The sequence below is a fragment of the Falco cherrug genome, chromosome 7 (genome assembly GCF_023634085.1).
Source record: "Falco cherrug isolate bFalChe1 chromosome 7, bFalChe1.pri, whole genome shotgun sequence".
Classification (NCBI taxonomy): domain Eukaryota; kingdom Metazoa; phylum Chordata; class Aves; order Falconiformes; family Falconidae; genus Falco; species Falco cherrug.
In genome coordinates, this window is record NC_073703.1 from 3,863,657 (window position 1) to 3,884,014 (window position 20,358).

General features: G+C 54.5%; 1 protein-coding gene across 1 annotated transcript in view; it reads right to left on the minus strand.

Moving 5' to 3' along the window:
* Nucleotides 1-1,000: 1,000 nt before the first annotated feature.
* Nucleotides 1,001-20,358, minus strand: part of ADAMTS7 (ADAM metallopeptidase with thrombospondin type 1 motif 7) — a 50,649-nt gene continuing 31,291 nt past the window's right edge. The window contains exons 19-24 of the mRNA XM_055717080.1: nucleotides 15,568-17,379; nucleotides 14,494-14,646; nucleotides 13,678-13,851; nucleotides 12,963-13,109; nucleotides 12,576-12,735; nucleotides 1,001-2,688 (exon numbers count right to left, since the gene is read on the minus strand). Of these exons, the coding sequence (XP_055573055.1) occupies nucleotides 2,516-2,688; nucleotides 12,576-12,735; nucleotides 12,963-13,109; nucleotides 13,678-13,851; nucleotides 14,494-14,646; nucleotides 15,568-17,379 (2,619 nt within the window). The 3' untranslated portion in view covers nucleotides 1,001-2,515. The remainder of the gene's footprint in view (nucleotides 2,689-12,575; nucleotides 12,736-12,962; nucleotides 13,110-13,677; nucleotides 13,852-14,493; nucleotides 14,647-15,567; nucleotides 17,380-20,358) is intronic.

Sequence of the window (20,358 nt, forward strand, 5' to 3'; positions counted from 1 at the left end):
CAGAAAGGTTTCTGGGTTGAAGGAGGAAGGTTTTCCCTGGCTGCTGCGGTTCCGTGTGCCACAGAGCCCCAGCCCAGATGGGGCTGCAGGGACACGAAGGCACTGGTGGGCATCATGCTGTGGCCATGAACCAGCAGCTGTGGCTGTGCCAGCCAGGGACGCTCAGGGACCGGCTCCACGTGAGGGTGTGTGGAACACGGGCCGGGCTAACAAGAAAACCTGCTCGCCAGGGTGCACGGAGCTCTCGCAGAAGCTCAGTGCCTTTGATTTAGGGCCTGGGTCATCAGTGCGTTCCCAAAGGTTTACGTTTGGCCAGGCTGAAGCAGTTAGGAAACAGCAGCTGCTGTTAGGTCCTCCCCTCGGCTGCGATCGCTCCTCTGGCATCCCCGACACCATTGCTCAGACAGACGGTGCCATGGGTTTGGCTGGGTCTCCCACGGGAGGGATTATCCCGTGCCCTCATCCCAGCTGCGGATGTGACCCCGTGCATGGGCAGGTGCCGCAGGAGAGGCTCACCAGGCTGGGTTGCCACCAAAATGGTTTGCAAAACCAGAGCAGGCAACAACACAGCACAGAGGCTGAAGCCTTTTGATGTGCAAGTCACCAGTGGGCTGCCAGCCCTTACCCCATCGGCTCAGCTCACATTAATCACACAAATCCCAATTGCAAATGGCAGCCTTAAATGATTTTCAGATGCAAACTGACTCCCCCTTTCTGCTGCAGCTAAGAGAATAATCATACCCCTGGTGTCGCCCATAACGAAACCATCTCCACTTAATTGCATTTTCAGTGAAAATTCCCTTGAAATTCCCTCAAGGGGAAGGGAAAATATGAAACCCTACCATTTCCTTCAGTAACTGTTTAATTTAACACACTCGTGAGCCATAGCCATTAAACCCCAACATATTTAGTGGCTATCCCACAGCAAAACCTGGGAGCATGATGGTAGCATGGGACGGGTGGTGCCAGTGAGAAGGAAAACAGGACTGAACACAAGCTCTTGAAACATAAACATTTACACCACGCTGGAGAGGAATCAAACACAAATGCTGAAGTCATGGCTTGTGCTTTACATACAAATTACACAAAGGAATTTCCCCTGTTACGGGACCGAACGTTGCTCCCCACAGCAGAGGTGAAGAAGAAACGTGCCCCGGGCTGTGCGGCCGCATTGTACCCGCGGCACGGCCGATGCTCGGCTCCAGCCTTTCTCCGTTCCATGCAAGGAGGATTGCCTTCATGGTATCCCAGTTTTTGGGTGTCCTCCATAGCCTGAAGAGTAATACAGAAAGGAATTCCTACCTAAATGCTCCTGACCCTCCTCCTGGGATCAACCTAACAGCAAATCCTCCCTAGGACAGGGAGGGATTAACACACGACACTCCCGGACCGGGCAGTAAGGGCTGTGCCGGCCAAGTGCCACTCCTCATACAATATTGGATATCCTAGTTAAGAGATTCAGCTAACCTTAACAGAGGTGAATCTATATAAGCAGGAGAAAAGGTTTTTAGCTTGTAAGAACACAGAAAAACACCTTAACCGACCATTAAACTGCTACACCGTAACTGCATACAGAAATCCAGGGGTATAAGTACTTTGCTGCTCATGAGGAAGGATGCAGCGAAGGGGACGCGCTGCTCACCACCTGGGCCAGAGCAGCTTTCCCTCTCCTTCACAAATACATGCAAAGGGATGCACAATGGGTCATTTCACTCGCGCTTTGGTGTCCCTAACCGTCCCCTCTGGGCAATGGCTTTGGCAGAGAAAGCCAGCAGTGGGGAGACGAGGGTACGGAGCCTTTGCACCCACTGTGAGCCCTGGCCTTGTGAGGGTAACTGAAGCCAATCCTTTATTCCTCTCCCCCGTCTCCATTTCTTAAATTACGGCTATTTAGCTTCAGTGTGTAAACATTTTAATGAAAATTACAGAAATGGGTTGCCAGCTTCAAGTCCCTTAAGGAAAAAAAACCACCCTAACCCAAACAGTTGGCTGTACTGGTGGAATGCTAGATGCTCACTTCATATATATAAAAATAATAATAAAAGTCAAGAGTTTTGTGCTGGCCTGCCAACACCATCAAGAGGCTGGAAATGTCAAGTGATAGCACCATAAGCATTTCTGAAAGATCTTCCCCAAATTATTGCTGCTTTCGGTTTCCCTTCCCCAAAATGTTTCCCCACCGGTCACCCAGTGGCAGCGTGACCCTGACAGAGGGTCCCAGCTGCCCCAGCATCTCCCATGGGACCAGCGGGACCTGCACACCCAGCCCACGCCAGACCTTATTTTTCAGACCGATGGTTTGAGCACCGTTATAGTGTAGCACAAATAAAAGAAATCAAGCCTTCCCCATGTTTTGAAAGAGCGCTGCGCCGCTCACAGGCGGCACCGTCCGGCGCTGCCGTGGGACGAGGCAGAGCCACAAGTCCTGGCTGTGACCCAGCTCCCTCCACCACCACCACGCTGCTCCAGAAGCCACCACGGGTCCTGGTGCTTCTCACCCTCGGGGACAATCCTGTCACCTTCTGGAGGCCCGCTCATCCCCACGGTCCCGGCCGGGTGCCACGGGGTGCCCGTGCTGGCGGCAGCTGCGGCAGCACTGGAGGTGGACCGTTGGGAGGTGGCACCTTCCCAGGACCCGCAGGGTCTGGCAGAAGCTGAATGTCAAGCGGTCGCGCTCGCAGACGAAGCCTGGAGGGGAGGCAAGAGGACAAGCACAGTGTTATTGCCGGTGCGCGGTTTTCAGGCATCTGATGCAGAAATCGGCAGGCGGTCAGCAGAGACAAACGCAGAGCCCACCTTCACCGGGGCACCGAGCATCCTCACTGTTTCCAATTGCCAGCAGAAATAACACCCGCTGCAGCATCTCTCTGGGGTAGCAAAATCATATGGGGGTGCGGGGCCAAGCCCAGGGCTCGCTCCTGGGGTGGAGGGTCTCTGCTGGAAGCCTGAGAGAGGTGACAAACCTCCCCGCAGTGACATCTCCTCCCAGTCCCCAGCCTTCCCCACACCGCCAGCAGGACGCAGCACAAAGGCGATCATTCATTTTGCTTTGCATTGTGCTTAGATTATTTCGAGAACCGGCACCATCTAGTTTGCTTCCTGCAGGTGTCTTGCAAACTTCAAAACAACATCGGTGCTGCTTTGAGGACGAGCTTTGTTTTGGGAACCGCGGTTGCGGTGCCAGCACCGTGTCCTGCTGCGGCGGCAGCGCCCGGGCCAGCTGCAGCAGTGGCTGGGATGGCCGTGGGTCGCAGCCTGGCCGCCCCAGCTGAGTCACTCACAGGCTGAGCAAACTGTTTGCAGAAAGTACTTCCTCTCTGCAAACAGTCTGGAAATCACAAATCCCTCTCCGGGGCCGGGAGTGCCACGTTGGGGCGTTAGGTCCAACGCTCAGGTTCACAGTGCGGGGGGAGATGCGAGTGCTGTCCCAAAGAGACCTTGCCCTTGGGGTGCGATAGGATGGAGCATCCCACCACCCCAAAACACTCTCACACCTGCCACCGCATGCAAATCACGGTGTTGTACAAACCATGACGCTGTGCAAACCACGGTGCTGTGCATCCCATGGGATGGCGTGGCATGCAGTGAGGAGGGGACAGCCCTCCCCTGTGCTGTCAGCAGTGGCTCCCAGCTCCGTCACCAGCCAGACCAGGTTCAAACAGGCTGCAGCTTGGCTTAGTTACAGCGTCAGAGACCAATCACCAAATATCCATCGTTCATAAGAATATATAGTTGGTTTGCTTTAATTTTGAGTTTACTCCTTTTCTATTTTATATCAAAACAAGCGTGAGCCTCCAGCATCTCACCTAATTGTGTAAGACTTCTTTAAATCACATCAGCTCTATCTAATCTTACCTTGCGTACAATTGATTAAAATAAATGACAGCTCTTCTCTGATAAAGGGCAGAGTCGATGCTCCCCAGGGTGGACGCGCGGGGCTGACACCCTGGTCCCCCTGCCCTGCCTCTCCCCAGACACCCTCTGCCTGGGACCACACCAAGCAGATCCTACCAAGGCCCCCCCTCACCCAGCACACACTACATTACACTATGGTCCCCGCCCCCCCCCCCCCCCCCCCCCCCGATGCAGAAGCGGGGTAAGAAAATGTGCTTTTTTCTCTTCCTCAGGACTCTTTTCTGCTGGGGAAACACTGGAACTGAGCTGAGGGAGCTCTTGCTGACCACTGCCCCTCGCCATCTCCCCTCTGCGAACAAAAGGCTTTGCTCAGGGAAAGGCTGCTGCCCGATTCCCACGGGGACGAGCCGACCCGCAGCCGTTAATGCAAAGGCCACGGCAGATGCTGAACAGAGACTTTTTCCCCCCATTTGGGATTTCAATCACAGCCCTCCCCCCTCCCCCAGCCCATCAGGCAGGAGGTCACTATACTGATCTAAAATTAATTTTCTATTTCAGTAGAGGTATTTCCTCCCTTCCTCTCGAGCAACAACTCTTTCTGCCTGGCAATAGAAGAAACCATTTAGCACAGAAGCTGCTGCCTGCCAGCGCTGTTGGATCCAACAGCTGCCGACAGACCGGGACCCAGCGCCGGATCCCAGCCCTGCATTACATTCCCAGGCTGGGGGTTTGGTCCAGCCCCCTGGGTGCTGGCAGATGATGGGGATTTTTCCTGCTGGTTGAGCACAGCGGACAAGAAATCGCTGTCAAGCCCAGGGAGGGTTGGGCTGGGAGTGACACACATCCCCAGACCATGAGAGCAACCACGCTGCACCAGAGCCGGTTGGGAAAAGGGAAGCGGTTGCTCGTGTGATGCTCCACTGGGGTCTCAGGGATGGTATTCCCGGGAGCATCCCTGCAGCTCCCCACAGCATCCTCTCGAACCCACAGCGCCCTTTTGCATTGGGACACTCGAGCACACGAATACATGTTTGCACATGCTGCAGGACAGGGATATCTCGAGCAGGGATGCTAGAACACCTCTGGGGTGTCTGATGACGAGAGAAAAGCTGGTGCCCAGCTCCAGCTCAGCACACCCACCTCAGCCACCTCTCCCTCCTCCACCTTAGGACTCGGTAATCATTGACTCTTCACCGGGGCATGACCGCTGGGTAACCCCCACACCTGCCCAGCCTGTGCTTCCCGTGGGATTTAGAAAGCCAGGGTGGTCTGACTTACAGGTTTCGAAAGCAATATTGGGTAGGAGAGATGGAAAACACACCGTCGGCTCCTGGCTAGCATGGACGGGGCTGGCGTGCTCCAGGGCAGGTAATTACTCGCTGTGTTGCACAGAGCAAATGTAACAGCAGTAAAAACTCCACAGCGTTTAGAAGAACTCTGTTAAAAATACTGCATGGATGGACGGGAATGTCACCAGCGTTTCGGAGGGTCAGCGCTGCAGCCGGGGCGATGCTCCTGGGGGGATGCCCTGCTGAGGCAGACCCCTGCTGAGTGCCTTGGTATTTTTAGCACACTGCCACTGTGCCTTGCTGGGCTCGTTTCTGCTCACGAGCTCTCTGCTTATCGCAACGGTCTTCTTAGAAAGCTATTTATGGATCACAACCAAGTTGCCTCCTGCCTTCCCTTGAAAGAGCTGTGATGGCTGGGCTTCTGGAGCCTCTCACTGGAAGGTCGCTTTCCAGGACCAGAGGTGATGGTGGTTTAGCTCTTTTTTGACCCTTTTCCAATGGGTCAACATCCTGGGTGCTGGTAGGGAAATCCTGTACCTGCACTACCTGTACACAGGCATAAATAAGCCCACCGGTCTCCTGCCAGGAGTTATTTCTCTTTGTACACCACACGATCTGCAAAGGTACGAGCTTACCACGGAATATCAGCCGGGACGGGCTCCACGGAGGGTGGAGAAGAGCCACCACCCGTGGCTGGAGGCATTGCTGCAACTAATCTGCTGACCTTACACGAGACCCCGCACGGATCCGGGTTTCCAGAGCATTTTAAGAAGATGAAGTCAATGGGAGTTGTTGCGCGCTCACCATTTTCCCAGATCGGGCCGGCCTTCGCTCTGATGTGGCGTCTCAGCGAGGATGTGTGCGGGGTCAGGCTCAGGTCTGAAAATCTTGGCTGAGCTCGTGATTCCTCCCCGGAATTTGGTCTTGGGCAAGGGAAGCTGTAATAAGTACTTAATTTGTCAGCTCTTCAGAGATGGGTCCCTACAGAATTGACCCAATTTTCATTTAATCCTTTTACTGCTATTTTTTTTTCTAGTAACGATATTTTTTTTTATTATTTAATCCTAACACTTCATTTGACCATATGCTCCAATGTTCAAATCTATGCCAAATTTTAGTCTAAAGAAACAGCTTAAAGCAGGGCTTTTAAAATCCAGGCTAAGTCAGCACATTAGAAACTGAAAACCCCCACTTTTTTTCTTTTTTTGGTTGTTTTTTTAAGTTGGCATGGAAATTGCTTTAAATTTCACTTAAGCTTCTGCCATACAGACCTAAGCATTTACTTTTATGCTCAGGAAAAATAAACTTCCTGGAACAGGTTTTGTTAAAACAAGGAAAAGCTGAGCTTAGAGCTGAGCTAGCAAAACCAGAGAATTAAGCTGCTGACCTCTGGCCTTTGGGATGCTCTCAGAGTCAGGGACAAATTTAACAAGTATTATCCCAGGCTCCTGCTCCGGGGCCCACGGTGTCCTGCCCTGGGAACGAGCCCTGGCGAAGGCAACACTAGAGCTGCGGTTGCTGGTCAGCACGCGTGCCTTGTACACTCACCTGCCAGGCTTGCCTGCACAGGCACATGCCCACAGCTGGGAAAACTGGGAGAAAAGCACAAAACCCCACCAGTTTTCAGGTGTCAGCCCTGCTGCTCCCGGCACGTCTCGCGCAGCACTGTCACAGAGCATCCATCGAGCATCCAGTCTGCGGATTACAGACCAGGGGGAGGAAAATGCTGGTGCACTCTAAGAGGTTGAGAGTGATTATTCATTTTTTAAAGTCCCTGGATCCAACAGAGAGAAATTCTCATTTCTGAAGAGCCGCGGCAGAGCCAGGACTCTCCCTATGCTCCACGCTGTCTTCCCATTCCCTCTCATGAGGGTAGGGAAGGGGAGAAAAAGCCACCTCTGCCAAAATGAGTCGCTGACCATGACCTTGCCTTCCTCTCCAAAATCCAAACCCACTTCAAACACACCGTGTCCAAAGCTTCCCACAGCCAACTCTGCAAGAAGCGATGGGGCTTGAGCAGGCAGCTGTGTCGCATCTCCGGAGCCTTTGCTGCTTCTGCAACACGAAGGTCAGGCAGGGTAACGGCACCTGGCAGCAGCGCTGAGCCCTCCACAGCTTCAAGACCGAGAGCAAACGACTGCAGGCAGCACCCCAAGAACGTGACTGCCATGGCTGAGCGCAGTTTTTCCTCCAGCCACGGGTAAAGCTCCATTCTTCATTTTTGTCCTTGCTTTCTCTGTTTTTAGCACTTCAAGGCCAAGGCCAATGTCTTTCATGCAGAAGAAAGATGTTCAGCAGAGAGAAAAAATACTTTTGATGTATTCTGGAGATTTTTCCAAAAGGTTAAGTAAGGGTTAATCGTGTGTCATGGATTAGGGCTTTGCCTCCTCCCTGCCAGGCTGTTACCAGAGACTGGGCAAGAGGCTCCTGGCAGAGCACTCTGGGCTGCAGCCGCCAGGTCCCTTGGGTGCCAGCACAGGGTGCCCCGTGCCTTCACAGCTGTGCCCAAGGCAGAAGAAAAGCAGATTCTTGCACTCTCCTAACTTCTTGCACTGGCTGCTTGAGGTCTGTTGGGATTTATGCTTTCTAAAACTTGAATCTGCTCAGCAGTTGCCAAGGAGGGAGGAGAAGCATCTCCCACCACCACTGGTCACACCAAGGTCATTACACAAAAAGCGTGCAGCACTGCGATAAGGACACGCTACTGCTCTCATCACGGCGAGGAAATGTGCCTCTCCTGCTCCGCCTGCCTGACAGTTATTACAGTTTTGTCTCCTGTTGCCCAGGTTTTCATGGGAGCCGCTGTGCAGAGGCGGCGTGGGCGGGCTGGGGCTGGCATCGGGGCGCGTTGGAGGGGACAGGCACAGCACCGTTACTGCCCGGACCTGGCACCTGCATCAAGCCCCCCAGCAGGCAGGACCCACATGGGGCCACCTGAGCAGACTCTGCCAGCCTGTGGCAGCGAAAGCCTGTTTCTCTGTAAGGCTAAAATGTGGAACTTTCATTTCTCCTACATTTCATAAAAAAGGGGAATCCTTTCCTAAGCACCCTTTTTTTTCCATTGACACCTGTTGTTAATTAGCAGTAAATAAAGGGCACTTAACGAGTTGCTCAGCAGCACCTCCCTGTTTTGCCACTTGAATACAGACTTACATGCTCAAATGACAGAGAAAATTGGAATCTGCTGCAATTATTTCTAGTATGTATCCCTCGCAGACAAACTCAGCCACATGCAGAAGCATGAATAATTTCATTTCCCTAGTCAAAGCAAGCAGGAATATAACGCTTAATTGCCAATTAATCTTGAGGCAACTAGAAATACAGCCAGACCCTGGATAATGAGCCTGGAGCACCACAGACGGCAGCAATTGAAGAGGGTGCTGGGTGTCTGGAATTCATCCCAGCATGTCCCTGGTGTGAGCTGGGGGGCTTTGCCCCCGGACCCCCCCCGAGGCATTGCCCCTCTCACAGCCCAACCAAACACGGTCCCCTGAGCTGGCTGCTCCCAGGACACGAGGCTGAACTCCATCCCTTCCCGCTGGCTGAAAACCTTTGTCTGATTCCCAGGGAAACTGTACCCACGGCTGGTTTAGACATATTTGTTCTTGGGCCAGCTGAACGCTTTACCTTAATTCCTTTGGTATTTACAGCCTGAGCACCCGTGGGGAACAGCTCTGTTTGCTAAGATGCCTTGGCTGGAGCGAAGAACCATCACCTGCTCGGCACCCGCTTTGGGGTGAATTTGGAGAACTCCCAGACTCACCCAGTAAGAGAAACAGGCACGAGGAAAATTCTTAACTTTGTGACTTTTACCACAATGAGCACCCCATGTTTGGTCTTGACCAGGGCTGGGTTCACCCATCGCTGATGGGGTCTGGCCAAAAGCCATCGTGCAGGCACAGCCACGATGTTTGCAGCAGTGGGGTGACTGCAGCTCGGTTCCCCCCGTTAGCATCCTCCTCCAACATAAAGCAACTGCTGCTTCTGTGTTTTAAAACCATTTGACCTGCTGGATAAACTGGCGCTGGTTTCTCTGAGCTCTCACGTGGGACCTGCCAGGTCCTTTCCAAGATGAACAGAAAACAAAGTGTAGTACTTAAAGACAGAAATAAACATGGTGTGAGGTTTTTTTCCCAGCTTTCTGACTTACAAGAAATGATCCGGTAACAGGAGTGGCTGACGTGGGTGTGAGAGCACTGCTGGGGCTCGAAGCTCAGCACGGCTGGAAATCAGGAAGCAACGGGCTTTCCTGAGCCAGAGGCTGCTCTTATCTCCCCGGCAGCCCTGCCCGAGGTCCAGCAAAGCTCTTCCTGCTCCTATCACCCAGGTTGTGCTGTCAGGAGGACAGCGATGTCCCCCTCGCCCCCCCAGACACCAGCAAGATGCCACAGGGCTTTCCCAGCTGCTGCTAGCATGGGCAAGAGCAATGGCTCTCAGCCCCCGTGCAGATCTTCCTGAGCTGGAGTTGCATTTGAGTTCCTCATCTCACCACGGAGTGAGACAAACGCCCCCAGCCTTGCTGGGACATCGCGCCGAGGTATCTGGGTGCCCGACGGGCTGCAATGCTCCCCGGGAGCCATCTAAGGACATGGCCAAGCCTATCTTCTCCGCTCGCGGCTGGATGCAGCTGTAAAATGACGGGCATATTTAAAAATAACCTCTGTGTAATCTTCAATTAATTTATAACCTGGCAACAGAACACGATTCTGGTTCTAATTAATTCCAGCCTCCTTTAAGTGAAGAAAACTGACTGCCGGTGAGATGTTTGGTTATGCGTAATGTGTTCTCTCTCTCTTAAAAATTCATCTGATAATGGATTTAACATTTAAACTCTACTGGGGTTATTCACATTTTTGTGTCCGCAAGAACACAACTGCTCACAAAGGCAAACACATGATTTCGCTGGTCTCGGTGCACCTCCTGTTCAAGGAGATAGAAGCTCCTTGTGCTTCTAACATAAACATGAATCACTCCAGCCTGCATTAATCTTGTGCAGTAAAGATCCTTTAAAACACAGGAAGGGGCTGGAGTTTACATTCATGGCTTTTCTGGGAGCCTCTGCCTGTGGATTTACACATCTGTGATTTCCTGCCATGTGCAAGTTTTGTTCCTCTTCACGGTTTGGCAGGAAACATTTGTATTTCCAAGAGGCGTTTCCTACCCTGGGTTACAGCCAGAGCATTTATGTCATTTTTAATCCAGATTTTTAACATTCATTTGGGTGCTTCCTAGACATCTAAGTGGTTATTCTGGTACAACCTTGGCTCCATGGCTCTCATCACCAAGCCCAGCACAGAAATTTTCCCTTTAGACAAAAATAGCCGGAACCACACATCATTTCTTGAGCAAGCCTTACTAATTATTTCCTAAGTATTGAACTGCCCGACAGACTTGCAAACACAGGAGAGTTGCGCAGCCAGCAAAAAGGAGCGGCTTAGTGGCTACAAGCATCCCGACGGCCAGTGGTCACAGCCTCCATATCCCAGTTAATCGAAGCCAGTGCTCCTGCGCTGCCCAGGATAGGTGTTGGAGGGACCACAACTGGGTACAGGACAAACAGAGGTCGCTGAAAGGATGAGGATGGGAGTCCCAGGCTGCAAAGGGGGACCTGCATGGAGGTGGGGAGCAGCTGTGGGGCCTCCTGCCCACCCTGCTCCCCCCTCTCAGCCCTCTCTTTGTTCAGGAAGCCCCCTAAGGGTCTAACGTTTCTTTCTGGGCAGTCAAAAAAGCTTTTTTTTTTTTTTTCCCCACACAGACACACTAAAAAGATAAAGCTGATTAATGATTATCACACTAATATCACTGACATCTAATCCCCTCATTATGTTGCTTTTCCTTTTAAGTGCTGTTAACCCCTGCAGCCCACAGATCTTTGGCTTATAGGGAACTGCCTGGTGCCGTGGGATGTATTTCTCCGAGTGAAGGTGAGAGCAGAAGCCAAGTGAGTGCCTGTGGCATGGCCAAGCACCGTGGCTGCAGCTGGAGCAGGTAAATGAAGCTGGTGGGAAGCCTGCCTGGGTCAGGTTAAAACGGGACCGACGCACCGAAGTGTCTGCTCAGACATACCAAAGATGCTGGAGAACTGGTCTTTTATCTGACTTTCTAGTGGTGAGCCCAGACTTGTTTCAAAAGGTTTGTGTTCTGGGACTTTATAACTGAACAGCTTTCTGGTGGTCAGAGCATTTAACCACTTGATGTTTCCTTCTGGCTTCCTTTTCCCAAATGCCACGTCACTGCTGCACCAGGTCCCTTTGCCCCATGCCACCCCTGTGCAGTCACTCGGGCCGGCGCCGGCAGTCCCTTTGCGGGGTGATGCTGCTGCCTCTGACAAGCACATCCCAGCTCACATTCCCGACAGTAACAAACCACGCTCAGCCCTTTGAGAGCCAAATGCTCTGGACATTTACAGATGGCTATAACATTCCCACTTCATTATCGATTAGCCAAACTAGCCTTATGCAATTCACGTATAAAACACCCCCTCCATCTTCTCACAGACACATCACTTTTTAGAGGCTGATTGGTTTGTCCTTCCTCCCCCAACACTCTCCTTGCTGTGGCCAGCACCAGCTCCCTGTCTGGCAGCACCGTGTGCCCATCACTATTCCCCATGCCCAGACCCCCGGCTCACCCTGGCACCCAGCCTGTCCCACCCTGGGTGCTGCTCCGCCGGCAGCACGGCCCTTCCTGGGATCCCTTCCCGGGAGCAGGACGGCATCGTCCTGCCGGCCAGCTGGGAGAGCACAGGGCAGGACCTGCCCTGGAAAAATTAATTGAGTGTAGCTTGTCTTTCAGGATGGCCAGTCATTGCGGGTGTCCTCCCCGAGACTGCCCAGTGGGACTGAGAAGTGAAAGGTGGGGAGAAGAAAAATGAATGAGTCTAAAGTTGGCCAGAAAAAACACCTCCAGTCACCAGCCCCAGAAACGGGTTGAGTTCTTACACGGCCTCTACTTCATTTCACCGCACGGCTTTGAGAAGTCCAAGCAGACTGCACAGCACACCCACCTGATGCCCACTAGCACGGTGCCATCCAAACCTCCCTGGCACACAGCCCACGAGGCAGCACCGCGCTGTGCCTCCTCACATCACTCTGCGACCCACGGCGAGGGGCAAAACCGCGCACACCCCAGCTCCTACCCGGGTGTCACTGGTGCTGTATGGTGGAAAAGTGTCCCCAACCACAGAGAGGATGGCAGTGGAAGATGCTGCATGGAGCTGATGATGGAGAAGCCACTCGCCCTGCAGGTAATAGTCCTTAACTGGGAGCCTGGGTGGTTTGCACACCAATCTCCACAATTATCACCATGTCCTCAAAGTGCAGCATTTATCACAAACGGCGCGCACGCACTCTTGGGGAGTGTAACCACGCTAAAGACAAAGCGTTCAGCTCCCAGGACAGGCAGGAGGGCCACAGGGCGCTGCTGGCTTACCTGACTCGGTGCTCTCGCAGTCCTGCGGGTTGCACTTCTGGGTGCTCTCAGGCCAGGGCTCGTGGTCGCAGAGGCTGCTGTCCTCCTCGGCCAGCCCCGTCTTGGTGTTGATGCACTTGACCTGGCGCCGCTGGATGCCCCCGCCGCAGGGAGCCGTGCACTAGAGGGAGGGGGGCAGCCCCATCAGCGCCGGGGGACACCCGTCCCCCAGCCCCACAGAGCCGCCCCCCTGATGCCATGCGGTGCCGGCAGCACCAGAGCCTAGGAGGGTTTTATTGCAATAGCCCCCAGTTTGGTTCTGAGGGTTGGGTTTTCCCTCCCGTTCCTCGCATTTCATTCAAAAGCCCCGTCGAGAGGCACGGCGCGCTCCCACCCGTGCCCACTCACCTCTCCCCAGGAGCCCACCACCCAGGTGGTGCAGGGGTGGGTGTTGCAGGGTCGGGTGGCGTTGGGCCGCACCGTCTCCTCACAACGGCCCAGCTCCGGGCAAGTCACCAGCCGCTCCTGCTCCCCGCCGCCGCACGCCTCCGAGCACTGCCGAGACACAACAAGCCGTCGAGAGGGGAAGCCAGCAGCAGCGCAGAAAGGCAGACATGCCATGCACTGGCGTCTGCAGGAAAGACGCTGCAAACCCCCTCTGCAAATGCACCAAACCTGCTTCCCCGGCGGAGCACTGCTCCGCAGCCACCCCCGCTGTTAGCGGGCCGTTTCCTTCTCGGTGCTTGGAACTGGCTGGGAGGGTCCCAGCAGCAGGAGGACGCAGCAGACGCGCCGCAAGTATCTGCTTAAATTTTGCAGGCGTGTGAAGAGGCAGGCTGAGCCCACTGTCCCTCTGCCGGCAATGACTTGGGGGGGTCCAGCACAGCCTACGGCTGCGGGCAGCTCAGCACCCCTGGCCTTGCACTTGCCCAGCTGCTGAGCATTTGCTCTGGGCGACCAAATGCCAAGTGCTGGCTGAAAGAGCAGAAGAATAACGGCAGGTGTGGAACTCTCCATCGCAAGCACACATACTGCGTCTGCCCAGCCAGGGACGAAGCCCCGCTGCGGTGCTCAGGTGCTGAGCGCTGCCCCTCTGCTCAGCCCCGTCCCCAGCAGCCCCTACCTCTCTCCAGGAGGACGTGTACCAGTCCAGGCAGGGCAGGCTCTGGCAGGGGAGCTGCACGGGTGGTTTGTACAGGACAGCCTGGCAGTGGAAGGGCCGTAGGAGCCTCTGGTCTCTGGTGTCGATGCAATGCACGTCCCGAACCTTCGTTCCCCCACCGCAGCTCCTGGAGCACTGGGAAACCACACAAGCATCATGCTGGGGAAGGGCAGCAAGGGCTGGTGCAGGGGGAATCCCTCCAGCAACGGGAAGTGACGCCAGAGACACATCTGACTCAGGTTGGATTGAGTTGATACTCAACCTTTTTTCACCTCTTTCCCCAGGCCAAGCTAGAGAAAATGCCATGCAGCATTGAACCTGTCACTGCCATCCCTCCGAAAGCAATTGGTTTCCAGTTGTAGTGACAACAAAGTCTTTGTGCATGAGACACCTGATGATCCCAAGAAACGGCGGCCACCCAGCGCAAGGGGGGTCGTTCCCTGCCATTGAACCTACTGGATTCACCCAACCCAGCTGCAAACACTGTAGTGCAGAACGGCCCGAGACTTTCAAACCACTGAACAACCACTCTTTGTTCAGCTTTTGCAAATTACTGGCTTTCTAACCAGCCCACGAGCAGGAAAAATAGAAGGATTATTGCGGGATGAAGTATTTAAACTCTGTGGCAAATGCAGATCTTTAACCTCTGCCTTTGGGAGCCATGGGGGAAGAGCACGGCCCGAGAGCAGGTACTGTGCCAGTCCCAGTGCAGGCACCACCTGCCTTCATTTTCCTGTGGATTTTCCAGGACTCTGTACCAGCTGCATGCCTGTTTACCTTGCTCCAGTTCCCCACGCGCCACGACGAACACGGTCTGAGGGAACACCGCCGAGCAGGGACGGGTTTGTTGGCAGTGGCACAGCCGTCGTCACTGCCGGTGCTGCAGCGCACGGTCCTCCAGATCGCACCCACGCCGCAGGTGGCTGAGCACTGCAACACACAAGGCAGACTCCTGCTCCACTCCTCTCCCACTGGCCCCCGTGGGGCTGTCCCCCAGTGCCTCCAGTGCCCCTGCTGCCCCAATGCTCCCAATGCCTGACCTGCAGTGGCTGTCTGTCACTGCAAACGCTCTGCAGAGAGCAGCCCTGGGACAGCTGGGCAGTGAGAGGAGAGCTGATAATTGCCAGTAATGCCCTATCCACTGCACTCAGCACAGCCCCGTCCCTTTGGCAATTTGCAGCCTTGATGCACCTTACACTTGACATTTACATTTCTGTCTTCTCATGGTGGGTTTTAAGATACTCTCTCCTGTACAATGGCAGGAGCTTGCTCCTGTGCCAGGGTTGGCCTCCCTGGGTGCCCAGTCCCAGCGTGGGTGCTCCACGCTTGCCTGCTCCTCCAGAGCGGACGGGGATCCGGGTGGGAAGCACGCTTCCCTGCCTGTCGGGTATTGCCACTGCTGCTCGAGCACCCGCTGCCCCAGGAGGCTCCCTGCAGAGCCGGGGAACGCCAGGCACGGGGGCACCAGCCCTCCTGGAGCAGGGAGGCATGCCAGGGCAGCTCAGAATTGTGCCTTTCTGGGGCTGAGCATTGCAGAGCACAAGGCGCTGCCACCATGGCTGGTGCCAGAGGGAGCGGGACAGGATGGAGTGACAGCGGGGCATGGGCATCTGATTCGCGCCAGGCAGCAGCTCCTGGCTGTGGTGGCCTGTGGTGCGGTGGGCTGCCTGCCTGCTCCACCCCACAGAGCTGGGGGCTTTCAGCATTCAGCCAAAATACCTGTGCCGCTCAAAATTGCCATGCATGTCTTCTGCACACAAAGAGCAATGTCCCAGAGACCAGCCAGCAGATGGACCAGTCTCTCACCTCTGTACTGGCCACGTCACACTTTTAATGGGACTCAACACGTACCTCGCTCCAGTTCCCAACCTCCCAGCTGGGCATCGCAGTGGCTGCCATGCTGATGAATGGCGGAAGTGAAGGCTCCTCCTTCTCCATCTTTTTCTTCTCCCAGAGCAGCGGGGAGGCAGGGGTGGGCTGAGATAATTTGTGGTCCCCATCACTGAAAGCAGGTATCCCTGGGGTTGCCCATGACGAGTGGTCCCCTGCCACAGTGCTGCTGAGTGGGGTTCCGTGGAAGGTCAGCTCTGCATGGGGCGATGCCAGCTCTGGGTGGTGGGACACCCCCATGGACCACCATGCTGAGGGTTCCTCAGAGGGTGATGCTCCTGCTGGGTGTGCGAGAGGGCTGTGAGCCGGGGCCATGGGCATGGCTGGTGCTGGGGTATCTTGCTGAGTGAAGCTGCTGGAGGTAAGCTGGGTGGCTGGCCTGGGCACGGCAGGGGACAAGGACACTGCCGCTGCAAAGGCTGTAGTGGCCACCAAGGGAGCCAAGGTCAGGGACGTTGGGGTATGGAGCTCTGGCTGGTGCCCTGCTTGTCCTACGGAGTCCCCGTCAGCACCCATGGGATAGAGACTCACAGCGGGATGGGTGCCCCTTCCCATCTCCCACCCTGGTCCTTGTGGGGTGGGGAAGGAAAGATCTGCCCCCTCTGTCCCATGGGCTTGGTCATCAGCTGCTGGTGCTGTGTGCATGCCCGCCATCCCCTCCGGCATTTCTGCCCACCATTCCTGCTCCTTGCTCTCAGGGGCAGCACTGTTAGCGTTACTGGTGATGACAAGGTCCATTTCCCTTGAGTCTTCATGGCCTCTCCCCGCAGAGCTGGCCACGTCAGGGGCCTCACCACCAGCGTTACCCAGCCCCTCTGTGCTCACATGCCCCTCACCGCTGCTCCCTGGCTCTCCCAGATGGTCAGATGTGTCTGCGCCAGTGCTGCCCCTGCCAGTGGGCACCGGTGGGGAGGGATCAGCTGGGTAAGGGGCCCAGGGAGCGAGGCCATGGGCTGGAGCATCCTGCTCAGGACCAGTCCTCATTGGCACGGCTCCCTGGGGTTCATCTGGGTGTGGGTGGTCATGGCTGTTTGCAGAGTTGTGACTCGAGGTGCTCTGGGTGGGTGGGTGGTCCTCAGAGCGGGACAAAAGTGTGGCGTCCTCCTCCTCACCCATGAAGTCAGGGATGGCATACTTGGGAGCAGCTGTTCCTGCATCCACAGGTACCATACTCAGGAGATCATTCATGGCTAAACCCCCAGGTTCCATCTCTCCTTTGCCATGCCCAGGAACAGAAGTGGTCACTTTGTTGGTCACCAGATGGTCCTCGCTTGCTCCTCCTCCCAGCTTGATGGAGTGCAGGACATCAGCAGGCATCTCACGGGACCCCTCCACATCATTGATGCTCAGCTCTGGCTTAGGATCCTCGCCTTTGGTCTCTTTCTCTGTGAAGGGGTAGTAAGACAGATCCTCATGGAAGTTGATAAAATTATAATCATAGTAAAAGTCGTCAACAAAAACATTTCCCTTTCTGGCTGAGAAGTCCTCCTCAGTGATGATATTGACGTCATTGGACTCTGGAATATTTGGAATCAAAGGGTTAAATTTAGCAATGTGGTTGCTGGGCATGTAATCGATTTCATTAAATATCTCTCTGCTGGAAGACCCACTGCCAGACCAGTCCACGTTGGCATTGTCTAATTTCTTCTGGCACTGTGGCAAGGAGCAAATAGTTTCCGAGCTGGGTCTTTCTGCAGGGTCACAAGCAGCTCCAGTGCTGTTGCTGCAGTAAACAGGGCGCCTCTGTGTCCCATTTCCACACGTTGCCGAGCACTGGGAAAGGAAGAGAGATGTAAACGTCAGGGATGGGAGCACAGGTGATGCAGGTGCAGCAGGAGGAGCAGGGAAGGGGCTGGCAGCAGTGCCCGTGCCCCTCTCCAGTGCTCCCCTCTGAGATACTGAAGCAGGTGCTCAACCATCCCATGCACCATGATGCTACAGGCACAAGGAGAAGGTGCTCCACATTGCTCTGCCATGCTCCCACCACCCACCTAGGTCCCGAGACGTCTCCTGTGCCAGTCCCACCTGCAGCACAGGGTCCTGTACCAGGAGTCAGGAGCACAGGGTACCGGTCACACCAGTAAGAAGTGCTATTCCTGGCCAAATCTACCTCTGGGGCTGTTAGAGCCCGTCCCAGTGCAGGGCACTGTGCTCAGGGTGATCCTTGACCTGCACTCCAGCCAGAAACAATTTCCCTGGGAGATGGACATTGTGAAAGGCATTGCGTAAAATGATCTAATAGGTCTTTTCTGTGACCTATTGCCATGAATTACATCTCTTCTTCTAGAACAGAATTTTTTGAAGCAGGGGATAACAACATGGGTGTTGTCCTAGTAAGGAAAAAGCAAGGGTCAACAAGGAGCTTTGTTGAGGACACCCCCTCCTCCACCATAATGGTCTCTTTGAGATTGTTCAGTATAAAAGAAACCTACAAGCTGGAAAGAACGGCAGCAAAATTTTCTGCTGGATAAGTAAAACATCACATGTGGGCTGCACAAGCCACAGGCCGCTGCAGTTTGCGGTGACAGATGCACAGAGCATTAGTCATGTACATCAAAGCGGCTCACTCAAGCCAGCCAAGGAGAACAAACGGTCCACAAGGCAAACAAACCCAGCGGAGGGGTTTTCTGCTGAAATCCCAGCTACCCGGATGGAAACAGTTGGGCTGAGGCACGGCTTCGAGGCACAGCCAGCAGCATGTGGAAATTAAGAGGTTGACGTGGAGAGGCAGAGCTGCTGGGCTGGATGGAAGGTGTGCTCTTCAGACAAGATGTACTCTTGTATTTTGAGCCTTTCTCATCTTTGCTCAGCCCTCGTGAGGTCCAGGTGCCTGGTGGGGATGTGCCCTGCTCCCCGTGCCAGGCCTGGTGGGCTCCCGGGTGGGTGCCCACCCGGTGGGACGCCTCCCCCCAGGCAGGGGCTGCCCGGAGGAGATGCTGACCCAGCAGCCAGGATCCCTGTGCCATGCCGTGCCAGGGCTGGCCCAGCTCTGTGTCTCCTGTGCAATGCCAGGCAGGGGCAGAAACGACCCTGGGGACTATGCCTGGCAGAAGGGACAGTCCGTAACACGGCATGGCCACCTCCAGGCATTTCCACCAGCTACGAGATGCTGCTGAAATAAATGTTACCACACATTAGCATCTGCAAAGGGGTGCAAGCAAGCTGCTTCTCCCTACTGGGATGGCACTGCCAAATCAGGGAAAACAGACAATTCCCACTGCGTGCATCTTAAGCTAAAATGTCTCAGCAAATGCCTCCAGGTCCATCCAGGAGGTAAGTTCCAGGTATTGCAGCTCTTGCAGGGGGAAGGAAGGGGTTTGTTTGCCAAGGCTGGGTTATCAGGAAAGCCTCTGGGACACAGGTAAGAGCCGCTGGCTGTTAGGAGCCTCTTGGAGGAACACCCAGAGCTTGCAGGAGGGTTCCACATCAAGCACAGGACTGCAGGAGGCATCACAGCAGGCAGCGCAGCAGGATGTGCTCCTGACAGCAGACAGATGCTCCTGTTCGTGTATTAATGGACAACAAACAATACTTCTTGGCTAAGTCCACAAAGCTGGATATACATCGCTTTAGGGTCCCTCTGAAGGTGCTATGTCCCAGTCTTTAAGCACTTTTCTGGGCTACCCAAACTGCAAACCACCCCCCCGGCTTGGCGGGCTGCCCAGCACGTACCTGCTGCCTTGCCGAGGGTCTGCAGGCACAAAAAAAAAATACAGTGACCCCCTATTATTACTGCTGGATAGAAAGACCACATTTCTGGGAAACTTCTGAGCCCCCCCCACTTTCTCTGCTTACTGGTGGCTCTCGCTTTAAGTGAAAGAAGGACAGAAAAATTACAGACATCTCGAAATCTCGAAATCCTGGGTTCCCAGATCAGCAGATGTCAATACCACAAGGGACGACTGTGCCGGCTTGTGCTGGCTCTGTGCACAGCCCAGACCCACAGGCAATCCGTGATTTTTCCCTTTAAACTGTTGCGGCCGCCTTTCTCAGCCCTGCAATTGTGGCTTTTGTGGGCCCCTAGAAAAATATTTCTAAATAGCTCTCATTTAGCCTTCAAATTTTCTGTTCGCATTTTTATTCCGTTTGTTTCTTAGCAACGAGCGCAGTTCCCAGGCTCTCTCGTTTCTCTCCCGATATTTGTCTTCACACTGAACACTGAAACCGCTGCTCAAATTAGGGGCTATAATTTTCTGGTTAAAACCCTCAACCTGTGGTTAAGCTGATCCGCAGAAATACAAAAATAAAGGCTACACAGGGTGTCCACAGACCACAGCCTTTGATACATGGGTGTTTTTTGGTCTTTCCCTCTCTTTTAAAAAAAATGTTGAAAAACTTGTGATGCTCCCCTCAGGGCATTATCGCTGAGGGGGTCTCTGTCTCTGCCCACCCCAGCTCTGCAGCAGCGATGGGGCAGCTTCGCTGCTGGGGAGCAGATGCCCACGGGACAGCACACACACAAGCACGGTGCACCCAGACCCCAGCTTGCCCCCTGTGCCTTGCCTCAACAGGCAAGAATGATTTTCAAGGCTTCTGCCAAAATAAAGGGGAAGGCTTGGGGTGCTCTGGAAATACACTGAAGGGTTGAAAGCCTCTCATTTCTGCCCTCCTTGCACCCAGCGTGGAGCATGGCTGTCACCCTGATTGAGGGAGCAGCAAGGTTCAAGAGAAGATGGGGCAGAGGCAAACAGCCTGGTGCTCCTTCCTCACTCCGAGACCTCCGCGTGCAATGAAATTCCCGTCCGTGTGAGC